Source organism: Scylla paramamosain, chromosome 3, assembly GCF_035594125.1.
Source record: "Scylla paramamosain isolate STU-SP2022 chromosome 3, ASM3559412v1, whole genome shotgun sequence".
Taxonomy (NCBI): Eukaryota; Metazoa; Arthropoda; class Malacostraca; order Decapoda; family Portunidae; genus Scylla; species Scylla paramamosain.
This window is the reverse complement of record NC_087153.1, coordinates 10,580,777-10,600,000: the sequence shown is the minus strand read 5'-3', so window position 1 is coordinate 10,600,000 and position 19,224 is coordinate 10,580,777. Positions and strand designations below refer to the sequence as shown.

Genomic DNA, 19,224 nt, shown 5'->3' with positions numbered 1-19,224 from the left:
GTCCAAAGTGGAAAGTTAATAAGTAAAGCAAGGAAAACAGTAAGGAAACGTGATAAAGTTATAAAATACAAACGATGCATCAGAGAGAGAGAGAGAGAAAAAAAAAGTGGACCTCTGCCTTTATAGCGAGAGTAATACAGTATACAAGGACATAAAACCAACACTTGCAAGGAACAGAATAACACGAAGCGTTAATCTACCATATCCTTACTTCAGATTCAGTTCATCCCTTGCTTCTTTCCTTCACTCACACGACTCGCCTCTACACACATTACATATTATTACGCACACACTATGAGCATGTGGAACACTATGAGCATGAACACTATGAGCATGTGGAAGTGTAATGAAGTGTGTTAGCACCAAATATGAGGAATAATGGAAATAAGAAAAGATGAGGGGGAGGAGATGGAAAGGAAAGGGATGGTCACAAAAGAAAGGGAGAGGAGGAGGAAACAGGAGGAAGAGGGGAATAGGAAGAGGAGAGATGGAGTGGAAGCAAACGAGTCGAGATGAATCAATTTCCTACAGTGGAGTGATTAATGACACAGCTTCGCCTCACCGATATATTTGGTGAGTAATGTTCTCTCTCTCTCTCTCTCTCTCTCTCTCTCTCTCTCTCTCTCTCTCTCTGAAATACATTACCACAAGTTCAAATTCTGCCTACTTTTTTTTTTATATTATTTCTGCATTTTTTTATTACATAGAACATAAACGCGCGCGCGCTCACACACACACACACACACACACACACACACACACACACACACACACACACACAAATCTTAAAAACACATGACAGACAGACAGGCGGACAAGACAAAAGTTCCACGGAAAGAAAAAACAAAAACAAACAAACAAACGGACAGTCATTTTCCGGTCCGGTTCTCGCGGCGCCCCTCGCCCGGTCCACGTCAGCACACACGCAGCGGCCACGACCCAACGGCGACGCATCTCCATTAAAGCTTTTAAACTCGAGAAATTTGTTCAGACTTGAGCTCCGAGCAAAAGTTTGTCGGCGACCTCGACCCTAGTTAGCTTGCCTCCTCCTCCTCCTCCTCCTCCTCCTCCTCCTCCTCCTCCTCCTCCTCCTCCTCCTCCTCCTCCTCCTCCTTTCCTGCTTCCTTCCTCCCTCTCCCTCCCTTTACCAGCACGAGGTCTCTTTATGGAGGGGAAAAAAGGATGAGTTAAGGTTTTTTGCTTCTAACCTATTTACGGTTTGAATGGGTCTGAGATTTAATGATTGTTTGTTGTGTTCGTTCATCTTGTCGCTTTGTTACTTACTACAATCTCGTTAGGAAATATTGTGCAGTGATTTTTCTTTTCCAACATCATTATTTGTTTGGATTAGCATTAGATTTTTCATGTTATTCTTATAATTTTTACTCTTGTCGTTACTTTACAAAGGTTAGAATCTCATTACTTCCGCTGGATTTTGAGGAATCGTGTCACATGTCAGTTTTCTTCTCCAACCTACTTATTTAGGCACAAGATTTAATGATATTTCGTCTTATCGCATTCCCTCGTTGCTTTGCACTATTTCCGCTAAAATCTGAAAGAATCGTGTCGTATTTCTGTTAGTTCGTTCCTCCGACATACTTATTTTGGTGCATGATTTAATAACATTTCGTAATATTGCTTTCACTCGTTTCTTTCACTCTTACTGAAATCTCATAATTTCCGCTGAATTTCCATGAATAGCGTCAGATTTCTGTCAATTTTCTCCTCCTACATATTCATTCTGATACAGGATTTGATTAAGTTTTGCCTTATTGCCTTCTTTCATTTCTTTTCACTTAATACAATTTCATACTTTCTGATGAACTTCCAAGAATCTTTGTCAATTTCTCTCTCACAAATCATCAATAATTCATTTTGATACAAGATTTAATGTTTTGTCGCATTACCTTCTCTCCTTCCTTTGCTCTTAAGATAATCTCATACTTTCCGCTCAATTTCCAAGAATCTCGAACATCACCATCTTACTAATCACAAAATTCACCACACACTCCTCCATACTTCTCATACCCCAGCTTCTTCAATCTTAAACCTCTCCTCTCATCAACCGTACTGTGAAAGCTAGACAAACCTCGCTGCCTTTATCACCAATCATTCCCTCTTATATAAGTTAGCCGCGGACCAAGCCATCCTTCAAGTCCCCAGCTGTACCCAGACGTCAGGCAATTAGGAGCGGTAAGTTTTGGCTTGGAAATATGAATTGTGAGTGACGGGGCGAAGGCGAGGGTGACGCGTGAAGAGGTGCAGTTGAACGGAAGAAATACGAAACAAGGGGAAGAAGGGACGGGTAATTTAGTGTCTTATTGGTGAAAGATGAGTGTGGGTTATATCTTATTGGTGTAAAGAAGGCTGCGACGTGAGGAATGATCTGGGTACAAAGGTGTGAGAAGTGAGAGTTAATGGGGAGATGGACTAGAGTACTGACACCTCCAGGGATTTATATTTCGTGAGTGTTTTTTCATGCACTTCAGCCACACAATTATTACTGAGGATTGTGGAGTTTTAAAAGTTCTCTTGTTACTGCTGAGTATAAATTAAAGGAAAGATTATTAGACTTACTGAAACTTACTAACTCCTCTAATGTTATATATTTCACGAGTTATTTACTCATGGAAATATTACTGAAGAATGATGACGTGTTTAAAGTTCTCCTTCTATTACTAAGTATGAGTTAAAGGGAGCATTAAAACACTCACTGAGCCTCCCTATGATAAAAGGGACTCTTTTCATCAACCCATCTCAACCACACAGGGAGGTATTACTGAGGGCTGATGATGCGTTTCAAAAATTCTCTTACTGTTGTTGAGTATGACCTAAAGGAAGATTACTGACACACTTACAGACACTCACTGACCCCTCAACCACACAGGGAAGCATTACCGAGGCCTGACGATGTACTTCAGAAGACCTCTTACTTTTTGTTTATCTCATTCCATCCCCATCACTCCTCACAACCAACCACTCTTAAGGGCCGCACTAGTGGGTAGCACGATGGCCTCTTCAAGCCACTCCAGGAGGTGAATAGCAGCCAGGGTGTTGCTGAGGGCCAACCAGTGCGCCCAGTACAAAGACCTGATAGTTGTTTGCCTCCGGACAGGACTAGAAGAGGACTGTTAGTGACCATCAAGGTGATTTCGAGCTACCATAGCTTTTCTTACCAGCAGATGGACGCACTCAGTTGCTTAACTATTTGTTGTTTGGTATCAGTTAAGGAAGATGTAGTTTGAATAACGATATTTTTTTTGTATGAACAAGGCTGGGCAAAGATAGAAAAAATAATAAATAAAACCTTCCCCCCAAAAAAATATATTATTGATGGTCCTCCTAAATACAGATAAACAGATAAGAGTTTTGAATACGATAGCTAATTTCTTCTCTATCATTTCTCTTCCATCACAAGCGATACAAAATCATCAAAATACCTTACTGCGAGGACCTACATACAATACTCCAATTACGTCATCAATATTCACCTGTCTCTAATCGAACAACGCTGCATAACAACACCCTGAGCTGTCATGTCGCTGATTCAGAGTGACGGACATAACAGCCACACGCTAAGCTGTCCTATATTGCGGCGCCCATCCTCCTCTCTGACCACTGAGCCGCGGGAGGGTGAAGGCCCATTACCTGGAGACACAAGGCTGATTACACCATCCAGGTTAGCGGTTACCATCCCCCAGCGCTGCCCTCACACCCGTTCAGAGTGTCAGTTACCTTCCTTAGTGACCCAGCTTCCTCTACCACTTCCCCATTTATCGCTTGCCAGTTTGCCAGTTACCTTGCCTAGCACTCCCAAGACGCCCGTTTAACGACCACCAGTAAGGAAGATGAACACCCCAGTAGATTGTTCAGTTCAGTAGATTGTTCAGTTCGGTTCAGTTGTCTACACTCACCAATGTGTTTCTTTTCGCTGTCTTGGTTTTCTGCTTTCTTACTTGTTTTTTTTTTTTTTTTTTTTCTGTTATTTTCCAAAATTTATATAACGTTCGATTTTTGTTTCTTCGATATTCTTATTGTCAGATAGTGTCCAATAATGTCTTCCTTTCTCTATGACTGAGACTTCTGTTCTCTTCCTTTTCTTTCGTTTTTTTTTTTTCCTTTTATTATCAAGAATTTCTATGTTCTTTTTCGTTTCTTGAGCATCTTTTATTACTAAAATGATAGTTTCCAATAATGCTCTCTCTCTCTCTCTCTCTCTCTCTCTCTCTCTCTCTCTCTCTCTCTCTCTCTCTCTCTCTCTCTCTCTCTCTCTTATTGTCAATATTTCTACACGGAAAGAAGTACTGTCTAATAATAACTTCTATCTTCCTATCTTCCTCACTGTCTGCTTTCTTTCTTCACTTTCCTTTTCTTTTAGTGTCCAGAATTTATATAATATTCTTTTTGCTTCTTCAGTATTTTTATCATCACACAGCTATTCTCCAACAATATCTTCTTCCTCTTTGAATAATGTTTGTCGTCTCACACTTCTTTCATTATCATCATCCAGGGCACCATAATAGTGAGTGGTTGAGGTGATTGACCAGCGGAACAGACATCAAGACCCGGGGATCGGTGGCACGGCGCGCTAACCTCTCCATTACACGTTTGTAGTTAATAAAATGAATAAATTGCTCCGTGTGATTTGAAAGCTGTGTTGGAGTTCAATCTTTATGGCTTTTAATAAACTTGTCAAATCCGTCACCTGGATTTAAATCGGGTTGGAATTTTTATAGGTAGAAAAACGCAAATTATTCCTTTTTCACTTTTTTGTTCTAATTCTTATTCAGCTTTTCCTTTGTTCAAGTAAAGTCATTATTCCTTGCTAGTCTTTTCCTTACGTTTTTCTCTATCTCAGCAATCAGCCCTCTATCTATCTGTCTACTTGTTTAGCTATCTGTTTATATGCCGTCTGTCGATCTGTATATCTGTCTGTCTCTTATCTTCGCTTCTCTTATCATATGTTTATTCTCTCTCTCTCTCTCTCTCTCTCTCTCTCTCTCTCTCTCTCTCTCTCTCTCTCTCTCTCTCTCTCTCTCTCTCTCTCTCTCTCTCTCTCTCTCTGCATGCACCTAAAGCACGTATTTAAGCAGCAGCGGCACGGCTCCCACACAGCACCCAGGAACGGCCAAACATCCCAGAGACAGTAACTGGGAACTGTGCAATGCGAGGACCCCTGACCTTTGTCCTGACGGGGAGGGAGAGAGAAGCAGCATAGAGTGGGGAGGTGATGGAAGAGGAAAGAGAAGTAAGGAAGGGAGGGTAAGGATAGCTAGAGGGGAGAGAAGTAGCAAGCTCGGGGGAGGTAATGGAAGAGGAAAGAAAGGGTAGAAGGGAGGAAAAGGATAGCTGGAGGGGAGAGAAGTAGCAGGCACGGGGTTGGTAATGGAAGAGGAAAGAAAGGGAAGGGATGTCTGGAGGGGGAGTGAACAGCACGGGATGCTGCGTGGAAATCAGTTAAAAGAGGAAGATGAAGAAGATAAATTGTTGTTTGTACTTATATGTGTGTCTAGTGACGGTGAGTGGAAGTCAGTGGGAAGTGTTTAGGGATGATAGTAATGCTGGAAATTATGACAACAACAACAACAACACCATGCAGACTAACAACAACAAGAATAAGAACAACAAGAAGGCAAGCAAAAAAAAAAAAAAAAAAAAGGCAGAACACCAGTTTCATTACTACATCTATTTTTCATCTCCCCAAATCCCCTTTCCTCATCCTCTTTCTTTTCCTCTTCCTCCTCCTCCTCTTCCTCCTCCTCCTCCTCCTCCAGTCGGTCCTGTCGTCGTGGCTTCATTGCAAAGAATCCTGAACTAAGCCGGTCGGGAAGGATTAGCAGCTTGTCTTTCCAATTTGGGGCATAGTTGTCCCCGCGCTGACAAACTTGGTGGGGGCGGGAGGTACGCATCTCACTCCACGCACCACGAGTTTGTCCCTATTAATACTACACGCCTGATGACAAGATTTTCCAAACCTATCACCAACACTTTGTCTTTTCTTTAATTGTTTCTCACCGCTTTTGCTTTTGTTATTTTTTTTTTTTCACTGAGATACTCGTATTTACTTTTTTTTTCACGAGACTTCCCAAATTTATCATCTATATTTTGCCTTTTGTTTAATTGCCTCTCATCGGTTTTGCTTTCATTTCTAGCAACTGACATATTTTCCTTGTATTTTCTGACTTTGTGTTTTTCTTCGGCATGTATTCTTCGTCATTTATGTTGAAGTAGAAGCTCAAACGAAATTTCTATGCTATGAGTTACACGTACAGGCACGATTCTCACTGCTTTCTTACATCCCGTCTACCTTATCTACTTACCTACTTTTACCCCACCTTCCCTTAAGCTACAATTCCTCACACTTGTACTTTAAATCCGTCTCCAGAACATTATAAGAAAAGATACCACAACTCCACAACCTCCTCTACTTAAACACTTCATGATCTCACCATCAACGCCACACCACACAGCCACCTAAACACTCCCTTATGCATCACTTCGACATGCCCTCCACCTGCCCTCCGCCACCCTCCCTCCAAAATTCCAGGGGGCAACGGCGGCCTGGAAACTCCGCGCCGTCAGGGAACTGTCGATATATTCATTGTCTGGACTGAGGTGCAAATTGCTTTCGTGTACAGAGTGAGATAGAGAAGCCTGCATGTGTGTGTGTGTGTGTGTGTGTGTGTGTGTAAGGATCGACCACTTCCCCCTCTGGTAAATGATCCGAACTCCTTTTTTTATTCTCCCCTGTCATGTTTCAATGGGTCTTGATCACACACCTGGCCTGCAGTGATGACGGTGATTACAGCGCCATTCAAAAGCCTTTATATTTATTGATGACTGTTTCCTATGACCGTGCCTTCCATCCTGCCTCCCTGGCCTGCCCTGACCTGACCTGACCTGGGAGGCGTATGTAGTAATTCTCTCCCTCACACCCTCTCATCACCTTCCCGTCTCCCTTCTTTCCTGTCTCACTCGCTTTCCCTTCATTCATTCAGTGGGTATCTCAATCTGTTATTTATTGTTTTTTTTTAGATTAATTTTTAGTCTCCCTAGCCTTCTTTTAATTTTCATCGCTCTCTCTCTCTCTCTCTCTCTCTCTCTCTCTCTCTCTCTCTCTCTCTCTCTCTCTCTCTCTCTCTCTCTCTCTGAACCCTCATATTAACAACCCTTTCTCTCCTTCCTTCACACTAAACAATCCTTTTTTTCCATCCTACGTTATTAACACTCATCCCTTTCTCTCTTTCCTTCACATTAAAACTTTACCACAACCCTTTCTCTCTCTCTCTCTTCTGCAGCGTGTAATCGAACCTTCTACGGGGACGTCGGGAGGAGCTACGAGGTGCAGGTACAGCGTCCGGTCAACATGCTCACCACTTTCACCTGCCACCTCACCTTCGTGGCCGAGGGGAACCAGTACGGCGACATTGTGCAGCTTATTATTCAAGACTTCAAGTGAGTATATGCTAAGAGTAGTGGTGGTGGTGGTGGTGGTGGTGGTGGTGGTGGTGGTGGTGGTGGTGGTGGTGGTGGTGGTGGTAGTGGTGGTTTTCAATTACGTGTGTGTAAATTAAAGGAGGTGGTTTTGTAGTTAAAGGGTACACACGTAAGTAATTCTTGTGTTGTAATTGTGGTTGTAAGGATGTTCTATTGTGTGTGTGTGTGTGTGTGTGTGTGTGTGTGTGTGTGTGTGTGTGTGTGTGTGTGTGTGTGTGTGTGTGTGTTTACATGTACCTCCAAAAGTTTCTGTTGACGAATTAGTCTAAGAACACGAAACATCGGTATACACAAACTCACTCTCCTCTCTCTCTCTCTCTCTCTCTCTCTCTCTCTCTCTCTCTCTGGCCTGTACCTCTCTACAGCCGGTGTGAATTAGTGAAGCCAACAACTACAAGCACTCGGGCGGCAGGAGAAACTCTCTGAATAAGGAAAGCGAGGCGATGAATCATGAACACAGACAAATAACACGAACAGCGACAACGACAAGGACACGGCGAACACTCACTCCAGCTCGTACAAGACAGCAAAAAAGATTAAAAAAAATATTATATATATATATATATATATATATATATATATATATATATATATATATATATATATATATATATATATATATATATATATATATATATATATATATATATATATATATATATATATATATATATATATATATATATATATATATATATATATATATATATATATATATATATATACAATAAAAAGCTTTGAAAAAGCATCACATATACACAAATAAACACAGTAGATAAATACAAACACAAAAATATTTACGTACTAAAGTTTGTAATCACTGACACGAATAAGAAGAAATCAATACATAGATACAAAACAAAACAATAAAAAGTATAAAAATCAGCACAAAACACCCACGAATAAACACCATAAGAAAAAACATTCATCCCCCAAACCAACTAATCTTAACACCAATGAGAGAGACTCACACGCTCAAGCGAATGGGATGAATGAGTGAACGCTTTTAAAACCAGACCGCGGGAAGTAACGGGACGCTGGATTGTGAACGGCGCACAATGGACCCTGAATAATGAATGCAGCATTAGGGCGGGACTGAGTGGGATCTAATTAGAGGTGGAGAGGCGGACCACGGAGTCCCACGTGGCGCCTTCCTTCCTTTTCCTTGTACACCATTACTCACACCAGAAAGAAGAGGAGGAGGAGGAGGAGGAGGAGGAGGAGGAGGAAATGGTAGGGAAAGAGAAAAGGGAGAGTGTTATACAAAAGGTAAAGTGAAGCATTCAGTTTGTTTGTAACCTGCCTTTTCTCCGCCCGTGCAAGGTAGCGTCTATAGAAGAGGCACAGAAGTAACATTATCCCATTCACTCCTACTTGTCACATTGTTCTTACATCACAAGGTACTCAGACACACATCATTTTGTTTCACACTAGGCAACCTATTCTTCCTTATTTTCTTTCCTGTGTAGGTGTTGGTGAAGGTGAAGGGTTCTCTATAGGGCTTCTGGTGATGTGGGTTGTTGGTTATTGCAGTGAAAGGATTAAGAGACGTTAGTGTATTTCTTTTGTGGTTTAGTGAAAGCACGTATGAGTTTGATATAAATTTTTGATGGCGTATACTTAGGATAAAATACTTACACGTGAAGACAATCCCAAGACGATACATGAAAGAAAAAGAAAGGATAATAAATATCTTATGTAAAATTCCTTAAGGAGTAACGCACTCGAAATTCGTCTCTATTTTGTTGTGGAGAATATGTATTAGTTATCAGGGTACGTTTTGCCAGTCCTTCACCTCTGTCCCTCTTAGCAGACTTATGTAACTCGCAAAGAAAACGTAGACACAAAACATTTGGATGTTATTTAGTAAGCTGATACTCTTTTACTATCGGACAGATTTTTCATAATAATAACCAATTAGTTTCCTAACACTATTATTTTCTTACAACCAGTCCCTTGAAATATTTCTCCAGCTCAGAGAAGTCAAAATACCCCTCCCTTTCCCTTTCTTCTTTCTGTGTCAATACAAAATATTTTTAATACCCTGAATGTTAACAAGTTAAGACCATTACGACTAAGTGATTGATACAGATATACACGTAAAGTTGAGGATTAATTATGAACAGTGAGATTAAGTATGAATGTGTCACGTCAACAAGCTCCCTTAATCCAATGATATTTGAAAGTCTAACAGGATGTGGCACAGGAAATGTTTGAAACTAGTAATCCCTTCTTTTCCTGCTGACTGTTGGGAGGCGCAGTGCTCTAGAGGTAAAGGGAAAGGGAAGAGAATATGCGAAATGGCTAAGTCTGGTAAATCTGAATAGTGACATATTCATGAGACGGCTCAAAATGTTAAAAACTTATTATGGGTTTCAACACACACACACACACACACACACACACAAAAAAAAAAAAAAAAAATGAGAGAGAGAGAGAGAGAGAGAGAGAGAGAGAGAGAGAGAGAGAGAGAGAGAGAGAGAGAGAGAGAGAGAGAGAGAGAGAGAGAGATACACAGACTCGCACATAAAAAAAAACAGAAAACATAACCTAGATACTCCCACCACCTCCCCCTCCCCCCAACACACCCCTACACGTCCAGTCACTTCGCCTTTCAGCAAACTTCTCCTCCAATCATGATTTTACTCCCTAAATCATTTCCTCACTAGGCCAACCATTTATTTCCCGGAATCTGTCTTTTCATCAAGATTCTCACCCACACATTCACCCAGCCAGGCACTCAAATCACTCCCTCCAACCCTCACTCACTCACTCACTCACTCACTCATTCATTCTTTCTTTCATCCACATTCGGCATCACAGATTCTACCATCCACAAGTCCAAAACGTCATTCACTATTCCAGTTATTTATTCAGCCATGTATTGAGCCATTCAGTCAGACCTGTCAGCTTTTCAGAAAGCACACCAACCGTTCTTCGTGTCATTATTTAAGCACGAATCCATTTGCTGGCGAGATGTCCACCAAAGAGTCACTGCCAACTCAGTAAACGTTTGTAGATCCGCCAGCAGGTCGCCATCTCGCTCTCCGGTCAGTCAGTCAACGAGAAAGACCATTAATTACTAAGACACCAACCACTATAGCCAGTCACTTTATTAGTAAATCAATCAGAAAGTTAGTTACTACCTTCTACTTTCATCTGTCGCAGCGGATGAACCTTCTCCAACGCGCTCGATCTTCTGCGCCTTCCTCAGTCACACCCATTACAAAACACATCTTCTTTCACTACATCCATAAGCCTTCTCTTTGGTCTTCCTCTCTTTCTCCTGTCGAGTAGATCCATCTCCAGCATCTTCCTCCCGACATATTCCTCGTTTCTGCTCCTAACATACCTGAACTACCTCAGTCTTTCCTCTCTAGCTTTGTCCCTAAACTGATGGACGCGTGTTGTGCTTCTGATATACTCGTTCCTGGTGTTGCCTAGCCTTGTTACTCCCGGAGAACACCGCAGTATCTTCATTTCAGCTGCCAACCTGAGAATCGACCAGTGAGGTAGACAGGGAGACACTCACCCAGATAGCTAGTCAGACGGAATGCCAGTTAGTCAGTAAGTCAGTCAGCCATTTATTCAGCCAGCGAGTCAATCAGTCAGCCAACGAAACATGTAGTAAGTTATATTACCAAAAAAACATTTAATCAGTCAGTAAGTCAATCAGCTAATCCGTAAGTCAGTCTGTCAATCAGCCGCTATACATTCCAAAGATCCATCCACCCACTCATCCTTCCATCCACACGCCCCTCCATACAATCAGCCATAGCATCCACTCACATCTACACAGCTCAGGAGAACAGCAGTAATCATCACAGCGAGACACGTGCAGCAAATTGGAATAAACAGCAAATGGGGAACGAGAAAACGAGAACGAGGCGGAGCGAGGACGGAACGAGGCGAGGGAGAATAATGAAAATGAGAATCCAGGGAGAGGAAAAGGAGAGAAGGAAGAGGGGAGGAAAAATGAGAAGGGCCGGAGTTTATAGTTATTACCTGCGTGCGACCCGTGTGTTGGTTACGAGGATTCTCTAACACGGAGCTAATGGATATCACGTGAACGCTACGGTACAGAGCAGCTAGAGTTTGTGTGGATGGAGGGGGAGTGTGTGTAAGCGAGACTCAAACTGGATCCATTTGACAGTATGAAGGTAAAATGCTCAAATGCAGAGAGAGAGAGAGAGAGAGAGAGAGAGAGAGAGAGAGAGAGAGAGAGAGAGAGAGAGAGAGAGAGAGAGAGAGAGAGAGAGAGAGAGAGAGAGAGAGAGAGAGAGAGAGAGAGAGAGAGAGAGAGAGAGAGAGAGAGGGGGGATAGAATAGATAGATAGATAAATAGATGGATAGAGAGATAGATACAAATAGATAAGCAAATACAGACAGATAGATACATAGCAAGACAAAGATAAAGAGAGAGAGAGAGAGAGAGAGAGAGAGAGAGAGAGAGAGAGAGAGAGAGAGAGAGAGAGAGAGAGAGAGAGAGAGAGAGAGAGAGAGAGAGAGAGAGAGAGAGAGGGGGGATAGAATAGATAGATAGATAAATAGATGGATAGAGAGATAGATACAAATAGATGAGCAAATACAGACAGATAGATACATAGCAAGACAAAGATAAAGAGAGAGAGAGAGAGAGAGAGAGAGAGAGAGAGAGAGAGAGAGAGAGAGAGAGAGAGAGAGAGAGAGAGAGAGAGAGAGAGAGAGAGAGAGAGAGAGAATGCAGAGAAAACATGCAGAAGATTAAGAAAAGATAAGACACATAAATTCAAAGCAAGACGAAAGAGACAAGGAAGGAAGGAAAGAAAGAAAGACCGAAGGAATGAAAGAATGAATGAAGGAAGAGAGGAAAGAAAGGAGAAGCAAAGGAGAGTAATTTGGGTGAGTGAAGGAAAAGAGGAGGAAGGCAAAACACGAGACAAAGACAAAAGCAAAGGAGGGAGGAAACAAAATGAACGAAGCAGAAGAAGAGAGGAGAAACACACACACACACACACACACACACACACACACACACACACACACACACACACACACACACACACACACACACACACACACATACACAGAGAGAGAGAGAGAGAGAGAGAGAGAGAGAGAGAGAGAGAGAGAGAGAGAGAGAGAGAGAGAGAGAGAGAGAGAGAGAGAGAGAGAGAGAGAGAGAGACCAGCTTAACCTAACGTAAAGAAAAAAACACTGATACATATAGACAAAAAAAAAAAAAAAAAAAAGAAACCGCAAAAAGAATACTAGAAAAAATTGCGGAAACAAAAAGTAGAAAACCACACACGCACCGACAGACACACACGCGTAGCAAGAATAAACGGAGTGAACTAAACAAGGTGGATGTTGGTATGCATGGAAGCCCCGGGCGAGGCTGGGTGCTGAAAGAAGTATGGATGGAGGGGCGGAGGCAGGGAAGGGCAGGATGCTAGAGGACTGGCGAGAGAGAGAGAGAGAGAGAGAGAGAGAGAGAGAGAGAGAGAGAGAGAGAGAGAGAGAGAGAGAGAGAGAGAGAGAGAGAGAGAGAGAGAGAGAGAGAGAGAGAGAGAGAGAGAGAGAGAGAGAGAGAGAGAGAGAGAGAGAGAGAGGGGGGTAAAGGAGGGTAAAGAAAAAAAAAAAGAGACGGATGAAATGAAAGGAAAGTATGAAGGGAAGGATGATAAAGGAAACAGAGAGATAGATTACGAGAGGAAGAGAGATAATGGAAGGGAATAGAATAGACGGGTAAATCGAAAAGAAAGAAAGAAGAAAATGGTATTAAAGATCTGGAAAAAAAAAGAGAGAGAGAAAAGAAGAGAAAAAAAGTAGAATAAAGGAGTCAAGATAGTAGGATGAAAAAAAAAAGGATGAAAACTGGTAAATAAAAAGAATAATAATGAAACTAAACATCAGTGCCTAACCTAAAGGGAAAAAAATAAATAAATGAAGATAACAGAGTAAGGAAGAATGAATCAAGATGAAAGAAGAGAAACAACAGGATGAAACAAAGAGATGGAGATAAAAAGAAGAGGAATAAGACAGAGTGAAGAAGAGAGAAAGGAAGTAGGGGAGGAAAACAAAGACAAGAGGACCCAGATTGAGGAAGAACGACGCAGCACGAGACAAGGAATGGAAGAGAAAGGGAAAAAAGGAAGAGGCAGGATAAATTGGTGAAGAGAGAGAGAGAGAGAGAGAGAGAGAGAGAGAGAGAGAGAGAGAGAGAGAGAGAGAGAGAGAGAGAGAGAGAGAGAGAGAGAGAGAGAGAGAGACTGGATCCGGTTTATTGGCTAAGGATGGATGAGACAGTGTCGGTTTTACTACTGAAGAAGAGGAACTGACTCGACTGACTCCACGGGGCAGAGACAGAGGAGAATGCTTAATCGCGTGAGAGAGAGAGAGAGAGAGAGAGAGAGAGAGAGAGAGAGAGAGAGAGAGAGAGAGAGAGAGAGAGAGAGAGAGAGAGAGAGAGAGAGAGAGAGAGAGAGAGAGAGAGAGAGAGAGAGAGAGAGAGTACAAACCACACCTGAACATACAGAAACACAAAGGAACATAAAAGACAGGAAAGGTGGTGGTGGCTGGGACAGAGACGTGAGAGAGATCTAAGTACTGGCGTGGTCAGTGGCCGGTGTAGCTTCCAAGAGGGCTGGAGGGGAGCTGTCCTTCAGAAGTTTGAACAAGCTTAAAAGAAAGGGAAAAGAAGTGGGTGTGAATTGGAAGGAAGAAGGTGGAAGTAAGTGACGTTACAAATGAGAGGTGGGAGAAAATGGATGGAGTAACGAACAGGGAAGGGTAGGAAGGTAAAAAGAATTGTGAGAAGAAGGATGAAAGTTGAGTGAAGTGAGTGAAGATACAAATGAAAGGAACTGGTGAATGGAAGGAGACGCAGAAAGAGACGAAAAAGATACGCACGTCCCTCACACTCATAATGTTAGAGTTACATACGAAAAAGATCCGATTTCGATATGAGAAGTAACAAACAAAGCATATATAACACGTTCGCGAGACAAATAAGTATAATAAATAAATAATAAATAATAATAATTAAATAAACACGTTGTCTTCAGTTTCCTTACTCTATCTTCTTTTTAGTAACGTGTATCTGAGCCATTTTTAATTTTTTTTTCACCTTGATCGAGTTCCCTCCATACAAGGAAAAAAAATATACATAATTAAAATATAAGCAAATAACACACACACACACACACACTATCTCTCTCTCTCTCTCTCTCTCTCTCTCTCTCTCTCTCTCTCTCTCTCTCTCTCTCTCTCTCTCTCTCTCTCTTGATTACTCACCCCCACTACTTCGATGTCCAGCCGCCTGCCAGCCGTGGAGTGTGGCGAGAGAGAGAGAGAGAGAGAGAGAGAGAGAGAGAGAGAGAGAGAGAGAGAGAGAGAGAGAGAGAGAGAGAGAGAGAGAGAGAGAGAGAACTGTGAACAAGAGAGCGATATTAAGGGGTGGTGCTACATGGGAAGCATTTTACTTTTCTCTCTCTCTCTCTCTCTCTCTCTCTCTCTCTCTCTCTCTCTCTCTCTCTCTCTCTCTCTCTCTCTCTCAATCCATGGACAAGTGTGAAGCAGCGCCCTAAGCCTCACAGAGCTGGACAGTGTTGAGAGCAGGGGCAGAGTACTGGTCACGCAAGGAAGTGTATGGAGGCCTTTGTGTGGCTGCGTGTGTGTGTTTATGACTGAGCGTGTGCGTGCGTGTACATACGTAGCAATGGAGAGAATAAAAAAAAAAAAATACAATGGTCAGTAGAGAAGAGCGAGATCTGGCAACAATTACGTGCGGGCGTCAGTGTTGCCAGCCTCTTGTTCTTAATTTCTATCCTCCACTTGGAAGAAACGTTGGATTTTCAGGTCACCAGTGTACAAGTGTGGAGGGAAGCGTGTTTGTTCCTCTCTGGCTCGACACCAAATGAGTGAGAGAGAAAGAGAGAGAGAGAGTTGGGGGGAAAAATTAATCTTTCCGTATCCACATTCTTGACATTCCATAACGCTTCCTTTTCCTGCGTCTCTCATCAGGATATTCAGTCTTGCGTCGGGAACCTCGGGGCATGGTGGCCTCTTTTCCTTTTCTCTTTAGCTCTCTTTTTTTTTCTCTCTCTCTTTCATTTCAGGGAGATTATCACTTTGTCCTACTTCCCTACATGGTGTTTCCTGGCTCTCTCTCTCTCTCTCTCTCTCTCTCTCTCTCTCTCTCTCTCTCTCTCTCTCTCTCTCTCTCGAATTTATTTGGTATCGAGTTTTTGAATAATTTCCTTTAACCATTGTTTTTTATCTCTCTCTCTCTCTCTCTCTCTCTCTCTCTCTCTCTCTCTCTCTCTCTCTCTCTCTCTCTCTCTCTCTCTCTCTCTCTCTCTCTCTCTCTCTCTCTCTCTCTCTCTCGAATTTATTTGGTATCGAGTTTTTGAATAATTTCCTTTAACCACTGTTTTTCATCTCTCTCTCTCTCTCTCTCTCTCTCTCTCTCTCTCTCTCTCTCTCTCTCTGGTCCCGACACTGCCTTGTTCTATTACGTAACTCATTTCCTCGCTCGTAACTGCCGCTCTTCCTTTGCTGCCTCGCCTCACAAGAGTGCCCGGAAGCTGACCCTTTGGACGGGACCATTTCATCTCTTTACTCTCCCTTTCTACACAGTCGCCAAGCTTCCAGATCCGCCTTACTTCACTGGCGAATGGGGGAAAGAAATACAATACCGCTCCCTGCTCCCCCCACCCCTCCTTTCATGCCACCAAACTATATTCAGCGCAGTTTCACGAAATTATACACTATTACGCATTTTTTGTGGCATGCCTAACTCGTTGTATCGGCAGTGTATATTTGGGGGAGCGGCGCCCCTCTGCACTGCTGTTAAAACTCGGGGAAGGAACGTTATAAAAAATATGACCTGTACGGGAAACAAAAGGGTACTGGTGTATATTCCGCATCGCTTATTAAACGCGAATGCAACGAACGAAATTTTGAAATGGAGGAAACAGAAAAAAAGAAGGAAAAAATTTACAATGGTTCCAAGTAACATCCGGCGTATAAATAAGAGTCCATTCATGAAAAAAGAGAAAGAAATTATGGTGCTTCCAAAAAACTAAGTGGTCTTTAAATCAGCCTTTCAGTTCAATGTAAACCTACTGAAGCACAGTCAGAAAGTAGACCTATCAAAATTAAAATAAAGAAAACTGAATATGAAAATCTGTTGTTTTCTTAAGCGATTAGCATCTTCAGTGAGCCTTTTTCTCTAATAAGTCCTGTTACCTTTTGACTAGAACAGCACCTCCTACATTAACAAAAAATCTACGTATACAGCCCTTCAAAAAACATTATTAACATCAAGTGTAGCACATAGATGGATGAAATCGAGTCCTTTTCTTTCTTTTTTCTTCTTTTTTTGCTAAACATCACACACTAAAGGAAACAATACAACACTGAGATCACAAAACCGAACAACAATATCTTCTAAAACTAAAAATGATCACCTAGTATCGTCTACTCCCAAACTCCTTCTTTTACTGTTCCACGTACACCTCTTCACACATAACCTTTAAACGGCCTTATTCTCGTCACTTTAGTAATATCACGCGGATCCCGGCAGCGGCAGCACCTCCTTCACCCTTAAGCCTAACAAATGACCCTCCCGCTGGTGGGTGTCGCGCGGCCCTCCTCAGCGGGGACCCTCCTTCAAGGCTGCTAATCTGCGGGTGTTGCTGTTGCTGCTGCTGCTGGGGAGGAAGGGGAAGGGGGAAGGCTAGGGAGTAAGGAAGGGGAAGGAGGAAGGTTAGGGAGAGAGGAAGGGGAAGGAGGCTGTGTTGGGAGGATAAGGAGGCTGGGGAGGGAGGCTGGGCAGTTCGTTTTGGGTTGGGTGGTAGTGGGTACGTAAACAAGAGCGCCTAGAAAGCAAAAATTAGGGTTCATATCAGCCCGAGACTCGAAAAATAAATGGTGGTGTGGATTTCTTGAGACTGTAGATGCTGTTTTTTTTTTTTTTTACTGTATTTGTTATTGGTCGTATTTGTGAGTTGCTGGTTCTCTCTCTCTCTCTCTCTCTCTCTCTCTCTCTCTCTCTCTCTCTCTCTCTCTCTCTCTCTCTCTCTCTCTCTCTCTCTCTCTCTCTCTCTCTCTCCCTCTCTCGCCTCACACTCAATTCCTTTCCTAGAATTAATCATATGTCATGTTTTTGCTAAGCTCCAAAAAACATTCCTCTCTCTCTCTCTCTCTCTCTCTCTCTCTCTCTCTCTCTCTCTCTCTCTCTCTCTCTCTCTCTCTCTCTCTCTCTCTCTCTCTCTCTCTCTCTCTCCCTCTCGTTCACTCTTTCCAGCATAAACACCACCATAATTCAACTTGTTTCCTTTGCATCTTCTTTTTACTTATCCTCTTTCTTCCCTCTTGTTTTACTCTGTCTCCTCCTCCTCCTCCTCCTCCTCCTCCTCCTCCTCCTCCTCTTCATTTTCCTCTGAATTCTCCATTTTTCTCCTTCCTTCTATATCTTCTTACTACTCCTAACCTAACCTAATCTAACTTACCTAATACCTCCTCCTTCTCCTCCTCATTTTCTTCTGCATTCTCCACTTTGTTCCCCTTCCTTCTGTATCTTCTTACTACTCCTCTCCCTCATCATCTTTTAATTCTCCTTCTTTCTCCTCTTCCTCCTCCGTTTCCTCTGCACTCTCCATTCGTTTCTTGTTCCCTCTACATTTCCTTTTCTTACAAGTCCTCTCCCTCATTATCTTCTAATTCCTCTTCCTCTTCCTCCTCTTCCTGCTCTTCTTTCTCCTCCTCCTCCTCCTCCTCCAGACAAGCTCTTCCTCATCCCTCTTGCTGGTGGCTTAAATAATGATGGAAATTTAATAGACTTGTTTTGGGGCTTCCTTTGATACTTCTGGAGGTACATATTTTTTCCTCTCTCTCTCTCTCTCTCTCTCTCTCTCTCTCTCTCTCTCTCTCTCTCTCTCTCTCTCTCTCTCTCTCTCTCATTTGGTCATTAAGAGCATGAGTTTGACCGATGATAACCCTTCCAGAGAGAGAGAGAGAGAGAGAGAGAGAGAGAGAGAGAGAGAGAGAGAGAGAGAGAGAGAGAGAGAGAGAGAGAGAGAGAGAGAGAGAGAGAGAGAGAGAGAGAGAGAATATGTTGTGATACTAAATAATGACCATTGAGCTAAAAAAAAAAAAAATAGAGAGAGAGAGGGATAAAGAAGGAGATGGAGCAGAAAGTTGAAGACGGAGAAGGAGGAGGAGGAGGAGGAGGAGGAGGAGGAGGAGGAGGAGGAGGAGGAGGAGGAGGAGGAGGAGGAGGGAGATATGGAGGGTAGTCATCACGGAAAAAGGGTAAGGAGGGAAAGAAGAGAAAGAGAAGGAGAAGGAGAGGGAGAAGGAGAAAGAGGAAGGAAGGAGGGTTAGTCATGAAGGAAAAAGGGGTAAAAAGGGGAGGAGGAGTTAGAGGAGGAGCACCCTTACCCATCCTTAGCAAGCTTTCTTATTACTGGTGCTCCCTGAAACCCTTCCCCTCCTCTCCTTCCTTCTCTTCTCCCCCGCTTGGCGCCAGGCCCTTGTGTGTGTGTGTGTGTGTGTGTGTGTGTGTGTGTGTGTGTGTGTGTGTGTGTGTGTGTGTGTGTGTGTGTGTGTGTGTGTGTGTGTGTGCTTTATGTTAACGTGCCTTACAGTATCTTTGATCTTCCTATTCTTCCGCTTCATCATCGTCATTATCATCATCATCATTTTTTTCTTCTTCTTCTTTTCTTCAGTCTCTTTCTCTTC

General features: G+C 42.6%; 1 protein-coding gene and 1 long non-coding RNA gene across 2 annotated transcripts in view; one reads left to right on the top strand and one right to left on the bottom strand.

Annotated features, from left to right (window-relative positions):
• The window catches only part of LOC135090173 (uncharacterized), a 115,036-nt gene that overhangs the window by 12,987 nt on the left and 82,825 nt on the right, over window positions 1–19,224 (bottom strand). The gene's annotated exons all lie outside the window — the stretch shown is intronic.
• Window positions 1–19,224, top strand: part of LOC135090167 (uncharacterized) — a 94,550-nt gene that overhangs the window by 60,359 nt on the left and 14,967 nt on the right. Inside the window, 1 exon segment of the mRNA XM_063986591.1 lies at window positions 7,299–7,455. Within this exon segment, the coding sequence (XP_063842661.1) occupies window positions 7,299–7,455 (157 nt within the window).